We start from the raw sequence: 15,474 nt of genomic DNA, 5'->3' as shown, positions 1-15,474 counted from the left end.
TCTAATTCCTATTATCTGATGATCCAACAGTCCTGTGACTAACTTCCCATTTGAGTAATTCTTTTAAACTCGATGACCCGTTGTCACGATGACAACATCATGGGCTATGGTCCAGGATGGGAATAATCCTGGGAAGAGAAGGCCCTAAGGATGGCACCATTTTCCAAGTTCTTTTTCTTCCCCAGCATTGTGGTTGAATTGTCACAGCTCCATTCCCACCCTTCCCCATGGCCCCTTGTGAGCAGTGATACACTGTGAAGTCTGTTCCCACAGCATAGACAAGCCAACAGGACACTTTTTCCTTTGGCACAATTATGAGCAGGTGCTGGTACATTATGCTGCATTCCCTACCCCCCCACCCCCACCCCCGAGGAATTGACTCATCCTGTGATGCTCTGGCTTTTAAAATCAATTAATTAAAAAAAAAACCAGGCTTTTTTCCCGTAAGTCGAAAAAAGTAATCTTACTGAAGTCATGGTGACCAGAGAAAGGCAAACCATCCGAGCTTTAGAGAGCCTGACAAGACTAAGTTCTTTTCCTTTCAAAAAAAGAAATGTTAGAGAAGAGAGCCATTGTGTACTCTAGCAATTGTGTGACTGGCAAAGGTGCCACTTACTCTTGGCTCTAACCATAAACAAATATAAGCAAAGTCCCCTGAGCAGGTACTTTGCCTTTACGGATCATGAGGAATACAAGGAAACCCCCAAATGGTTACCAGTGTGAATGTTCAGAAGCTGTGGCACTTGTATCTGTTTGCTCTGGCATTCTAACATTGGAACATCATGGAAGAACATTTCAGAGATTCCAGTGCTGGAAAGCCAGAGCAAATGGATACAAGTGCCACGACTTCATATTGTCTAACTTCATGAATCAAGGAATTGTTTTGGTTGTTTTTTTGGATGTACACAGTGCAGTTCAAGCATGGCAGGTCTTTGCTGTCCATTCCAGACATGGATTTCATGACCAAGATGGGGCTAGACTTGGAGCAAAAAGCTATGACAAGATATAAGGATGAGCTGGTGAATTGGAGCAATGCAGACAAGCCGATTGGATTGTCTGGGTCAAAAATACATCCATTTGGGTGGGCTTAGTAAGTCAGTTAGTCAATAGACATTTATTAAGTGCTTACTATGTACCAGGCACTGTATTAAAAGCTGGACAACATGCAAACAATATACATATGAGGAGCAGACAGAGTGGATGGAAAATAATCTTACAAAAGCTGACTCATATACTGACTGAATTCTTTGCCTTGGTCCTTACTGAAGAAGTTGGAAATATCTGCATCGTCAAATTATCTCTGGGATTGTCCAGATTCCATGGAGAAGCATTCAGTTCTCTGCTTTGCTCTCCTCTGAAGACCTGGCCAGAGAATGCCAGAGGGGGATCCACTCTTGATGACTCTGTGTGTCAATACTTCATTTGCTGCTTTTCCCTTTGGGGAAAAGAAAGTAACTTCTGGCTTCCTAGCAGTTTTTCAACTCCATCACTCAGATCACTCCTTCATTCCTCCAGGGTTCAATTACCAAGTAACAGAGTATTAACTGTGCATTTATAAAGCTTGAAATCTTTTAGAAATAAGTGAAATTTGGGGCAGCTAGATGGTGCAGTGGAGAGAGCACCAGCCCTGGAATCAGGAGGACCTGAGCTCAAATCTAGCCTCAGGAATTTATTAGCTTTGTGGCCCTGGGCAAATCACTTAACCCTGAATGCTTCACACAACCCACCCCACAAAAGAAAGAAGTGAAATTCTATGGAAAAATCATTCTTAGGGCCTCTCTTCCAAGATAAGGGCTAACTGAGGGGTAAAATGGAAATAGATAATGTTTGATAGAAATGTAGATGAAAGCCAGATTTCTTTAGAAGATGTTCCCAAAGATAACAGCAAGAGCACTTATTACTTATATTATGATTTTGGCAGTACTACTAGGTCTTTATCCCAAAGAGATCATAAAAAAAGGGAAAAGGACGTACACGTACAAAAATATTTATGGCAGCTCTTTTTGTCATGGCAAACAATTGGAAATTGAGGGGATGCCCATCAATTGGGTAACGGCTGAACAAGCTGTAGTATATGAATGTAATGGAATACTATTGTGCTGTAAGAAATGATGAGCAGGAGGATTTCAGAAAAACCTGGAAAGACTTATATGAACTGATGCTGAGTGAAGTGAGCATACCCAGGAGAACATTGTGCACATTACCAGCAACATTATGCAATGACCAAGTCTGATAGGCTTAGTTCTTCTCAGCAAAGCAATGATCTAAGACAGTTCCAAAAGACTCATGATGGAAAAAGCTATCCATACCCAGAGAAAGAACTATGGAGTCTAAATGCATATTGAAGCACATTATCTTCACTTTCTTTGTTTTGCTTTTTCTTTCTCATGGTTTTTCCCTTTTATTCTTGTTCTTCTTCCACAACATGACTAATGTGGAAATATACTTAATATGGTTGTACGTGTATAGCCTATATCAGATTGCATGCTGTCTTGGGGAGCGGGGAGGGAAAGGAGGGGCAAAATTTGGAACTCAAAATCTTATAAAACTGAATGTTGAAAACTAAAAATAAACAAATTAATTAAATTTTTTTTAAAAAGAAAGAAAAATGGGACACAGAAAAAAAGAAAGACCACCAAACCATCAGAACTATATACTTGTCTGGAAATTCTACCTTCCCAAAGAGGATGGATGTAGATTTTCTAAAAAGGAAGCATTTTCCCTTGCTCCACAAAATGATGAGGATTATGCATAGGTTCATCTTGGAGAGTATCTTCTATTGGTCAAAGGAAAAAAGAGATAAGTCATGGTGGTTGGTGACTCCTTGCTAAGTGTTGTTGACATTGTCATATGATATGAACAAAGAGAAGAGGTTCATTTCCTGGGATCTGTTCCTATGATATAATGAAGACCCTCCCAAGACTAACTGTGTGTGTGTGTGTAGCCTTGGGCAAGTCACTTAGCTGCCATAGACTCAGTTTCTTCATTTGGAAAATGAAGGGGATTTGACCAAATGGCCTCTGAAGTTTCATTTCTAAATATGTGATCTACTGTGTGATTGCCAAATCTGAATATTAATACTCACTTTAGATTTTCTTGGGGCAAGGGATACTAGCAGAAGGAAACTAGATAGACTCTCTAGAGATGAAGTCCTGGGCAAAAAACTGAAGACCTTTGGAATACAGGTGATGTTTTCACTGGGGCTGCCAGTTGAAGGTACTGCAGGAGTCTCAAAAGAGAAAGATTTATGGGAAAGGAATAAAATCATTAAGAAGGTGGAATATGAGAATAGGGACTAGATTCCTGGGCCAGGGCTTCAGACACAGTAGTGATGGACTTTTGGCTAGGGATAGGGTAAAGGCCAGGAAGAATATATTTACTCAGTGACATGATTCTGATCAAAAGGGCTTTTAATTAAAAATGGAAGGGGAAGGAAAAAAACTATTCACATAAATCTACAATACCAGATATCAGAGAGGATAGGAAATAAGATAGGAAGAATATCAGTCAGGAAGATCCAATAATTCACAAGTGACACCTGTTCACCAATGCACAGCATATAAGTAATTAGCAAACTGAACTAGAGATCTTCAGTCAAGAAAACAAATTCTGCCTCCAAGGTATTACTGAGACTTGATGAGATGTGACTCACCAGTGAGGATATATTTTATTTAAAAAGAACCGAGTAGATAAAGGAGAAGGTAAAACAACCTTTACTGTAGAAGCCGAGAGAGAAATTTCGCAGGTCTGACCATGTTGCCCCTCCTTCCAACTCCCTACTCAATAAACTCCAATGACTCTCTATCACCTCCAGGATCAAATATAAAATCCTCTATTTGGTGTTCAAAATCTCACCTTTCTAGGTCTTCACCTTACGCCCTCCCCACTCCCATGTACTCTGTGATCCAGTGATGTTGGTCTCCTTGCTATTCCTTGAATAAGATCCTTTTATAGGCTTTCTACCAGCTTAAATTCCTCTCCCTCCTCATCTCAGACTGTGGACTTCCCTGACTTCCTTCAAGTCCCACCTAAAATCTCACCTTTTTTCAAGTGAGAAATGGGGAAAGTGAGATTTTAGCCGGACCTTCTTAATTTAGAAAAACCATAAAAGCATTTTGCCTGATTAACTTGGAAGTCAATTTCCACAGATTTGCAGAGAAGACACTACCTTCCCATTCCTCCTTTGAATTTGTAGATCTAATTTTAGAACTGGTCTTGTGCTACCTTCTCTTGAAGCATAGATTATCACTGCAGTAATTTCATATCTGTTCCTTTTGTAGTCTCTTGTCCTGCGCTGGAAGCTCCACCCAATGGGAGAAAATTTGGCAGCAAGTACTTGGTGGAGCATGAGGTTCATTTCACCTGTAATCCCGGCTTCCATCTGATTGGCCCCAGTAGTCTTCTCTGTCAGTCCAATGGCAATTGGACAGGTGACAAACCGGAGTGCAAAGGTATTTATTGTTCTCTATCTTCTCATGGATGGGGTGTCTGTGTGGGCCTGGGTTACCTTCTCACAAGCTCATACATGACTTTAGAAAAGTCAAGTTGTATAGTGACTATCCTACCATTATAAAGTAGAAATCAATAGTAATTAGGGTGCTAATAGAATTCCTATGCTTTATTTGATTTTTAAACCTCCTACTGAAAAGCTGTGGCACTTTATATAGGCTGTGGATAGAATGAGAAAGGGGAATATATTTCTTTGACTTTTTTTCTTTCCTTACCTTCCTTCCTCCCTACCTCTCTCATGATTTCCAGTTTGTGAAAGAATGAATGAATAACAAAACATTTATTAAACACTATGTGCTAAGCACTGTCCCAAGTTCTGGGGACATAAATTTTAAAAAGTAGACAGTCAGGGCAGCTAGGTGGTTCAGTGAGTAGAGCACCGGCCTTGGAGTCAGGAGGACCTGAGTTCAAAGCCGGCCTCAGATACTTGACACATGTACTAGCTGTGTGACCTTAGGCAAGTCTCTTAACCCCAACTGCCCTGCCCAAAAATTAAAAAAAAAGTAGACAGTCATGCTCTAAAGGAGGTCATACTAAAAAGACAAAACATAAAAGAAAGTTCATCTGCCTGTGGTCATCAGCCCTGGAACAGAGGGATGGCTCCTGAGGCCTTGTGATACCAATTCGCTACATGTCTTTTAGGCAGGCAAATCCCAGCAGAAAATGTAGGACTCTGGCAGAGTATATGAAAGTGAGAATGGAAAAAGTTTCATCCTTCTTTCCCCTCTGCTCAAAGGAGACAGAACATTCTTTTCTGAATGCACTAGGAAGAATCTTTCTTCAAAATGGGAGTGTTCATTTTGGATGGACCATCTGTTTAGCTTTCAAAGGACCAGCAATTAGGTCTGCCAATATTATTACCAAGGAACATTTGCAGAGAATTTTCTTCCATGGTGACTTTTGGTATGACAAGACTTACATAGTTTTGGCTTGTTAGATCTGACCTCAACAGAGAAAGAACTGACAAATAGATGTACAGAATAATTTTACACACCTATTTGTGTCTAATGGTAGCCATCTCTGGGGCAGGGAGGGGGGAAGCAAAAAAATTTATGTGATAATTTTGTGGTATATTTGAAAAGAATAGCAAGTTGTACATAGTAGATTTGCAGTTTCATATGCAATCATCTTTTTTATTGTACTATGTTATGGAAATGCTTCTTTTATTTCATAAATTAAAAATAAAAATTTTTTAAAAGCAACTGACAAAATAAATGTAGTAGAATGAGGCTGTATTGGCATATGTGTTACAAATAACTGTTGATTACATTAAATAATTCATAAACAACTTAGAATATGTAAATAAATTTAATACAGATTGATACATTTAAAACTTCATGTAGGAGTTGGATTAGATAACCCTCAAGTTCCCTTCCAAATCTTAAATTCTTAAGTCATACTTGTATTTATGGCACACCTAAAGATAGCTACCAGTTAACATCAGCTACAAGGAATAACACTGAGTAAATTTGTGAATTAAGGTTCTATTTAACCTTCTTTTGGGAAGTATAATGATTTGTCAGTTGAATACACATACCATCTACAAAACTATTAGCTGACTTAAGTCAGTCTTTTCAAAAGTCACATTGTTGAAATTCTATTATGTAGAAATTCAAATACATTTTAATTTATTCATGGCCACAATAAAAGCTAAATATCTACTTAAAATGAAAGATTTACATTCAAATATAGGGATAAACTGAAACCCCTAATTTGGGAATTTGCTTTTTTTTTTAATCCTGTGCACACTTTAGTTTTGTTACATTTAAATCAATGGTTCTTAAGCTGGAGTCCACAGACTCTGTGAAGGGATATATAAACTTGGATGGGTATTTTTCCTAACCTCTAACTTTAATTTAGTATTTCCTTCAGTTCTTTAAAAACATGGTTCTGAGAAGTGATCCATACTGCCAAGGGGGTACAGGACAAAAACACAATGATCTATAACCATTACACCTACACAGAAGTTAGTGTCACATGGTTGCAATGAAATGGTGTGGGTTAGTAGATGGGTTTGTATTAAGGTAATGCCTTCTTCCCCAAGTGTGATTAAGAGCAGATAAGAAGCCTCAGAATTGCATTCTTACATAACATTTGAATTCTTCTAGTCTAGGGCCAATACTTATCAGTAGTTGCCAATTTTTCTAGCCACCAAGTTAGAAAGCTGACCAATTTAGGACACTTCCTTCCTAATCACCCACAGATCAAAAGAGATCAGCAGGACTCTTACTCTGCATCCCTCTCTCACCTGGGAACAAATGAGCAGAACGTGGCTGCTTGGGCCAGTTCCAAATGGACAGCTTCTAAGGGAGCACACAAATCGATGTCCAAGATCAGAAAGGGGTGGTATCCTGTAACACAGGAAGCAGAAGATTCCCTGAATGCCATGGCCCTGCTTAAGCTTCCCACTCGTGAAAACACACAGGATTTTTGTGATAATAACTTGTCTCTGCGTAGGTGTAGAGAGTTTTTGTTTGATTTCTTTTTTGTTGTTGTTGTTTTGAAAAAGGCAGCAATATTTGACTACTGTCATTCTCCTCATAGTGTTTATGTTCATTATTTAGTTCTTAAGGAGGTAGAAGGATGAGGGAAGGGGTTTCACTGCTAAGCAGCCTCTAGGAAAGGGGCCCTAGAATCCAAGAAACAGCTATTGCATTCATTTGTTTTGTATTGAGTTAACCCTAAATACTGTGCTCAGGAACTTCAGGGGGAAAGCAAAGTGATTTTGAATCAAGTAATTTCAAAATTAATCAAAATTAATTTTATAACCTGTAATGTCAATGTAATTGAAGAAACTGACAAGACACATAAATACCAAACTGTCTTCCTCTCATCCTGCCCTCAGATACCTATTTGGAAAGATGCCTCTCTGTCAGCATATGACTGATCCAACTTGGCAGGGAAGAAAATTACATATAATTACACCCTGTTAAAAATAATTTAGTGGGCAGAGGTTGGTTCATGATGGAGAGCAGCCATTTGGCATCTTAAATGTCCAACAGATTTTTCTCTCTTGTTCCTCTGAAAGCTATGTTTGTAAAATTTAGGGCCTGCCTAAAACTAGTGTATAATAGCCCTAGCTGTTGTCTCCCTGAAAACATGACAAACCAAGATCCCCAAACAAAATACTGGCTGAACCTCATAACACTACTTCATTCCGTTTAAAAATTCAGCACTGGTCCCAGCCCGAGCTTCCTTTGTTTTCTCTTTCCCAGGATGCCTTTCCTTCTTTAAACATTAACTCAGCAAATGTGTATTATGTATCTACTTTATTATTGTTATGAGAAAGCATATGTATTAAATACCTACTATGTGCCAGGTACTCTACTGGGTTCTGAAGAAACAGATACAAAAATGAGACAGTCGTTGGTTTTAGTGAGCAGATAATCTAATAGAGGAGGATGACGTATAAATATAAAGTTGTCTGGTGACCAAGGAGGGGAAGTCATAGGGACAGTGAGTGGAGCCATGGCACAATCCGTGGTCATTCCCTTTCCAGAAGCAATAGTAGGCAGGGTTGGTTTGATAACTATTCTCAGAACAAGAGATGGAAAATGGGAGAGGGAAAGGGGTATACAGAGGCATGTCCTGCAGAGGCAGGACATCTGGGTTAGACAGTTAGATGGATCACTGGCTAGCTAACTAGACAGATAAAGTACTTCTTAAGCACTTATTGCCAGGCACTGTTCTGAGTGCTGGGAATAGGAATATAAGCAAGGAGCTTATACTCTAATGGAGGAAGCCAACACATAAAAGGGAGCTGAAAAGGGAATTATAAGGGGTACTAGAGAGAGGAAATATACCCATATTTACATGTTAGTGTGAATTTAAGTGAATAAGTTTCTCCTTTGGATATTTTTTTAAGCATGGTTGCAAAAAAGCAGCATTATGGAAAGCAGTTCCTGAAATTTCCTGTTATAGGAATTTCAGACCTCAAGGAGAAGATGAAGAAAGCAAGTGGTTTTTTGGATGGGGGAGGGGTGGGTTTGATGGTACCTCTGAAATTGCAGTGTGTATAGGTTGTCTCCTCCTCTGGCTATGAGTGAAGGTGGGCCTGCTGAGGACGTATCAATCAATCGGTAAAAATTTATTAAGCATCTACTATGTTCCCGGTGCTAAGCCTTGGGTTCATGTAAAATTGTAGAAGAGATCATATTCTGGAGGAATGGATCAGAGAGTCTCAGCTCTTTACAGAAGGCTGACTTAGGACCCTTGGCTTGGCAAGAGAAGAGAGGAAGAGGATGAGGGCAGGGAATAGGAAGGTGAAAGCAGATGGAAGCAATGTGTGAGGGCTAGTAATTTCCACTTCTAAGGAGAGTTAGGTTCATCTTGTTATGTCTCAAATCCAAACCCAGTTTAACTCCAACAGAAGCTGGATACTCTTTCAGCTGGCACCAGGAAGTGAATCATTGCCTATTACCACTGGGCCCAAGAGGTTCATGGAATTTGACTGGCAGCATTTGTCTGGGTATCAGGATAAAAAAGCAGGAACACCAGTAAGGTCTGTTTTAATTCTGATAGGTAATTTCTTAAACTTTTTACTGACTTGGAAAGTCTCTCCTCCATTAACTCCTCCTACCTTCCCATTCCCCCAGTTCTCAGCGACGGACAGTGAAATTATTTTTTAGGCAGATAGCTAGGTGGCCCAGTAGATAGGAAGCTAGAATTGGAGTCAGAAGGCTTGAGTTCAAATATGGCTTCAGATTCCTACCAGCTGCGTGACCCTGGGCAAATCACTTGTCTAGGATAACATTAAAGCATAATTGAGGCAGAAACTATCTGCCTCAGTTTCCTCATCGCTAAAATAGGATAATAATAGCACCTACTTCCCAGGGTTATTGTGAGGATCAAATGAGAAAACATTTATAAAGCTCTTTGAATACCTTAAAGCACTATATAAATGTTAGTTACAGCCAACCCTCGACTTTCACAGAAATAACGTTCCTAGAAAATGGCGCAGAAGTAAAAAATACAGATATTGAAACGTTGAACTTATGGGAAATAGGGGGTTAGATTCCTGCAGTCACCAAAAACTGTGATCTTTCACTAGAGGTGGCTGAAAATATACTTTTCTGCATACAATTCTTTATAACAAAACATTAATTTTGATAATATGTACTTTTCTTAACAGTAACCTTGAAATAACTCATAAAATGCAATACACAAAATAAAATTGGTAGCATGCAAAATATTTTTTCTTACTAGTAATTCTCTACAATTCTGTGGCCTCTTGTGCTAACATTCTCAATTTTTAAAAAATTGATTTCAAATAATATTCACTTTTTATAATATGTGAAATCTACAATACCATAGCTGCTAAATAGCAAATAAAGTTCTTAAAATGAAAATATTTTTAACCTGAATTTTACCTTCCACTGTGTCAGATGGCAGTATAAGGGTATTGTTACTATACTGCTGTAAACCTCCCTACCTTGGCCACTCTCTGAAAACCAAGGGAAAGGTTGCTGGGACTTGAGTCCCTGCTGTCAGAAGATGGCCAGACTGGAGAGGTCTTGACTTCACCTCTAACACTCTGTCTTGCTAGGCTGGTGGATGGCTTTGGAGAATGTGGAGGATTCATCAGCTTGAAATAATCCATCAGTACATCTAGAGTTAGAGTTGTCTGCTTCGTGCCCCATTTGAGATTCTTAAGGGCCTCCTGGCCCACAATGGCTACAGACATTTCTGCCCATAGTTTATCCAACACCTTTATTTTCTCGCTAAGCCACATCTCTAACTTTGCACACTTGGGCTTAGAGACCAAAAGACTTGCACCAGGCTTTGGGGGAATAATTGCAACACAAAATTTAAATTTTAAAGGCAAACAATGAAACAAACCTACGAGAACCCTTTATAATGAAGCCCCTAGTAGGATGCCAGCCGCTCCACAGATTTGCTCGCATCTTGCCTTTCTTTTTTTGGTCTGTTGGACATAGCTGCAAATGTGGACATTTGCCAACACGAAAATGAGGTTATTAATAAAATCAGGTGAATGCTTGAAGTCACAAAAGTTAAACATGAGAATCAACTGTATTATTAAATGAGATAACTGATGTTTCATACGCGACATTAGCTTTCCTCTTCTAGCAACAGCCAGGTACCACAGTGGATAGAGTCCTGGCCTAGAATTAGGAAGACCTCAGTTCAAATCCAATCTTAGATACTAACCCTGTGACTCTGGGCGAGTCATGTAACTCCCATCTGCCTCTGTTTCTTCAACTGTAAAATGAGGATAGTAATAGCACCTGACTCACAGTGTGGTTGCAAGGATCAAATGAGATAACATTTATAAAGTGCTTTTTAACGTGGTTACTGGAATATTATAGGCCCTTAATAAATGCTTATTCTCTCCTTACCTCTTATCTTTCTTTTTCTGATCCTCCTTAATTTTAATTCCTTCCCTCTGAGATTATTCCCAATTTATCCTGTATATATTTTATTTGTACATAGTTGTTTCGTGTTGTCTCCCCCATTAGGCTATATGTTTCTTGAGAGCAGGGACTTTGTTTCTTCACCTTTCTTTCTATCTCCAGAACTTAAACAGTGCCCAGCACACAATAGGTACTTAATAAATGCTTGTTGATTTGTGGAGTTTGTTCCTCTTTTCTCTTCATCTCTTCTCTTCTCTTGGCTCCTCTTTGAGGTGGAACAGTTACCATTTGACAAGAGCATGATGGGTCATTGCCTGAAGACAACATACTTGAATTGCTGAGGAGAGAGTCAGAATGGGAGGTAGGGGGATGAGAAGCTCTAGGGCTATATTAGCCGTTGCTTAATAAATGGTTGTTCGAACAAATGGATGAAACAATGCTAGTAAAACCATAGACTTCTTTGGCTAAGTCAACCATTTAAATTCCTATAGGATAATGTTGACAGGATGAGAGAATCATATATTTAGAACTAGAATGGACCTTAGAGACCATCTAGTCTTTCTCATTTTACAAATGAGGAAACTGAGGTCCAAGAGAGGTTAAATGACCTGCTCAAAGTCATGCAAGATTTGAAAGGCAGTCAAGATTTGAACCCAAGTCCTATGATTCTAAATCCAGCACTGTTTCCCTTACATGGCATCAGTATGGTATAAAGCCCCAGGACTCCTTATTCCCAAACTTATCCTGACTTCTTTATGACTCTCTTTCCATTCATTCAAGTATATTCCTTCCAGGTGATGATACATCATGCTCCCTCCAATAATTACTATTTTAACTTTAAAGAGAGTAAAGAATAGAGGAAAGATGGAATCAGGAAGGATTTGTGTTTAAGTCCTGCAAGTCATACAATGACTAATTTACAGAAGGGTTGTTGATATGCCTTGGTGAATGGATTTTCCATACTCAGATTTTCCTTACTCTAATAAAGTCATGGGGCTAGAACTGCTGCCATCCCCCAAAGTGAGAATTTTTAAAAATAGTATTTTGTTTTTCCAATTACATGTAAAGACAGTTTTTAATGTTCATTTTTTAAAAAAAATTTGAGTTCCAAATTTTCTCCCTCCTTCCCTTCCTTCCCCCATCCCTAGGACAGTAAGCAATTTTATATAAGTTATATATGCACAAGCATATAAAACAGATTTCTATATTAGTCATGTTGTGAAAGAAGAAACAGATCAAAAAAAGTGGAAAAAAATAAAGTGAAAATAGTATGCTTTGATCTGCATTCAGACCCCATCAGTTCTTTCTCTGAAGGTGGATAGCATTTTCCATCATGAGTCCTTGGAATTGTCTTGGATTATTACTGAGAAGAGCTAAGTCATTTATAGTTGGTCATCACACAACATTGCTAATACTGTGTACAATATTCTACTGGTTCTGCTCTCTTCACTTTGCATCAGTTCATGTAAGTCAAAGTGAAAATTTTAAGAAAACTTTCTAATGCATCCCAAAGCCCTTTGATTGATGCTACATCAGTCATTGGAGTAGATATGTGTATCCTAGGCATTTAAGTACTTATTATGTACCAGGCATTGTAATAAGTCCTGGGGATGCAAAGGAAAGACAACCACCCAGTCCCTGCTTTCAAAGAGCTCACAGTCTAATGGGGAAGGCAATATGAAAAGAACTATGTCCAAACAGGATGTAGCGGGAGGAGAGAGGGAGCAGGGAGGAAGCTTCTTAAAATATGAGAACTATTTAAAACAACAGCAGAAGTGAAACATCACTATGTCTCCTTCAACATTTCAAGGAGCTATGATTTCCCCTATTTGGGTACTCCCTCTATAGCTGCAGATTGCAATCCCTCCATACCTTTATACATAGTTTAACACTGAATTTTTGTGCCTTCCTGTCACCTCAAAAAAGTCACGGTCTGCTGGCTAGTTTTCTGGTGCCAAGCCTTTCCGAATTCAGCTAGACTAGTCTGACAAAAGACACTAACTATATTCTCAAGCCTGTGTTTGAAGACCTCTCAGCTATGTAAGACCAGCCAGAGGTTGTATTCCATGGGCATACCTTTAAAAATCCTAGGGCAACCCGGCATTGGAGAACTTGGTCAATGGAATGCAAAAGATGCAATAAATAAACTAATTCAATAAAGTCAACCATACCACCAGATCACCTGCTGCTTTGCTCTCCTACCTACTGAGTTTAGTACTTAGTAACCTGACAAATGTCTGTGCTGTTAACACTCATCTGTCCATCCAGAGAATAAGGAGTTACTTGGGGTCTCCGAAACTGCTAAGTATTTTGCCACATTCCACAGTCTTTTTTTGTCTGATCCGGTAAAGAGATAGCTTAGCCAGGCTGCAGAGACCTGGGACTTCCTAGAGCTGCTGGAGGGGAGTGGGGAGTGGGGAGTGGGGAGGGTAAGAAGCACAAAAGGATTATATCACATCTACTAGAAAAGCCAGAAGCTAAGAGGGACTTATGGACTGAGGTCAGTGGGCCATTAAATCCTCCCTGACTCCTTAGCAAGATAAAGAATAAAGAGGGTACTTATGATGCCTTTTCATGAAATGAAAATTCTTGGCAACCAACTCCAGAGAGGGAAATATTATACTCTATCTCCAAACACCTGTGCAGGGGCTGAACCGTGCATTCCAATAAGGAGCTGGCAATTATCTGGCACTTGGCCCCTCATTCAAATGCAGTCATGGCTCCGTGCTTCCACCTTAGCCAAAGCAAGAAAAAGATAGGGGAGCCCAGTCCCTATTGGGGGTCAAGTTGAAGGACATTGGGGTTAATGCTCTTTGGCTTTCTGTCAATATCTTCATGGTCTAGCAGGTGGCCAGTATTTAGGCTATGCTACTGGGAAGTATAAGGGTAGGAAAAGGGGAATTTCTAGTTCTACGGTATTTGCTGACTGTCTTCATTGACATTCCTTGGAGGTGGAGATTTGGTAACATAAAAGCATGAGGAATAGATTAAGCTAGGGCTTAGGTTAATAGGAAGTTGAAAGCATTCTTTCCAAAAAGATGGGTATCCAAGCTAAAAACAGGTTTTGGAATTTTTTCTTCTATTATTAAAAACATTAACATAATTTTCTTCAAAATTTAGATGAAGCTTAATTCATTCTTTTAGATTTTTCCCAATCTGTCTTCTATGTGAAGCCTTTCTTATTTGTTTTAATACCAGTGCTTTCCCTCTATTATTTCCAACTTATTCTTCATACATTTTGTTCATACACAGTTATTTGCATGTTGTCCTCCCATTGCTGTGAGATCCTTGAGAGCAGGAACTGTCTTCTTTACTCTCTTTGAATTTCTAGTGCTTAGCACAGAGCCTGGTACATATTGGGCACTTAATAAATGCTTATTGAATGACTGATCTAGACAAATATCAAGGCTTTCTTAGCAACTGGTTAACAGTGGATAATCATTTCTTCCTCATGATCCTTTTAAGACTGGTATTTTGTGGAGCATAGACTTTCAGTCAATGTGCCAGGCACTGTGCTCAGTGCTGCTAAACTTCCTAGCATCATATCTTCTGGTTTAGAAAGGAAAGGAGAAGGAAAGGACACAATTTGGCAACTGGAGACCAGGTACAAGAATGAATGGAAAGATCTTTGTCTTTGGAGTCACGGTACCTGAGTTTGATTCCTAGCACGAACTTGGGCAAGCTACTTAGCCTCTCTGGGCCTCAGTTTCCTTATCTAAAAAATGAGAGCATTGGATTCTTAAACGATCCTGTGGTTTAAGGAAATCACAAAATTTCTGAGTTGGAGAGGGCTTCAGAAGCAATCCAGGTCAAGTCATGCCTGACTAATAATCCCCTCCACAACAAACTACATAAATAATCTGGTGAAGGGGAACCCACTACCTCCTCAGGTAGCACATTCCCAGTTTTGGATAGCTCTAACCAGGATATTTTTCTTTAAAACTTAAATTTGCCTATTTTTGCCATTTCTGTCCATTTCTCCTAGTTCTGTTCTTTGGGGCCAAGCAAATTCCTTTTCTACCTGATAGTCCTTCAAAAACTTAAAGACTTTCCTTTTCCCCCCATCATTTATTCCCTTCTCCAGGCTGTGTGCCCCTACTTCCTTTAGTCATTCCTGGCTAGATTTCATGGGAAACTAAAGGGAATAATAAAAAATAAAAATAATAAATAACTTCCCTATCTGCAAAATGAAGATGGTTAACTTCAAAGTTCCCTTCCGGTTCTAACTCTGTGATCCCATGAGATCTTGCCATGTGAGGAATAGTTAAAGGATCAAGGCTATGCAGGTAGTTAAGGTTATATAGATGATAAACCACAGAGCCAGGGCTTGACCTCAGGTCCTCTGACACCAAGTCAGGTGCTTTTCCCATTATGCTTTATTATCTCCAAGGCCTGTTACTGTCCTAATTGCTTCCCTTCAGCTTAGCGATGTCCTCCTTGCCAGCAGGGATGGTTTCTTCTTGGTATCTGTATTGCCATTGCTTATGCCTGGCACACAGTCTGTGAACTGCATTCTTCTTGTTTCACTAAAATGTTTCACAAGACTCAGTTCTAAAATCACTGAGTTCTTTAACTATCTTTTCAGTTTGATTTA

At 39.3% G+C, this 15,474-nt stretch overlaps 1 protein-coding gene across 1 annotated transcript in view; it reads left to right on the top strand.

Annotated features, from left to right (window-relative positions):
* FBLN7 (fibulin 7) overlaps positions 1–15,474 on the top strand; it is a 77,296-nt gene that overhangs the window by 47,423 nt on the left and 14,399 nt on the right. Inside the window, exon 3 of the mRNA XM_036747989.1 lies at positions 4,281–4,451. Coding sequence (XP_036603884.1) covers positions 4,281–4,451 — 171 coding nt within the window. The remainder of the gene's footprint in view (positions 1–4,280; positions 4,452–15,474) is intronic.

This window comes from Trichosurus vulpecula, chromosome 3 (genome assembly GCF_011100635.1).
Source record: "Trichosurus vulpecula isolate mTriVul1 chromosome 3, mTriVul1.pri, whole genome shotgun sequence".
Taxonomy (NCBI): Eukaryota; Metazoa; Chordata; class Mammalia; order Diprotodontia; family Phalangeridae; genus Trichosurus; species Trichosurus vulpecula.
Note: the sequence above shows the minus strand (reverse complement) of the source record. Positions and strands in the feature narration are given on the sequence as shown.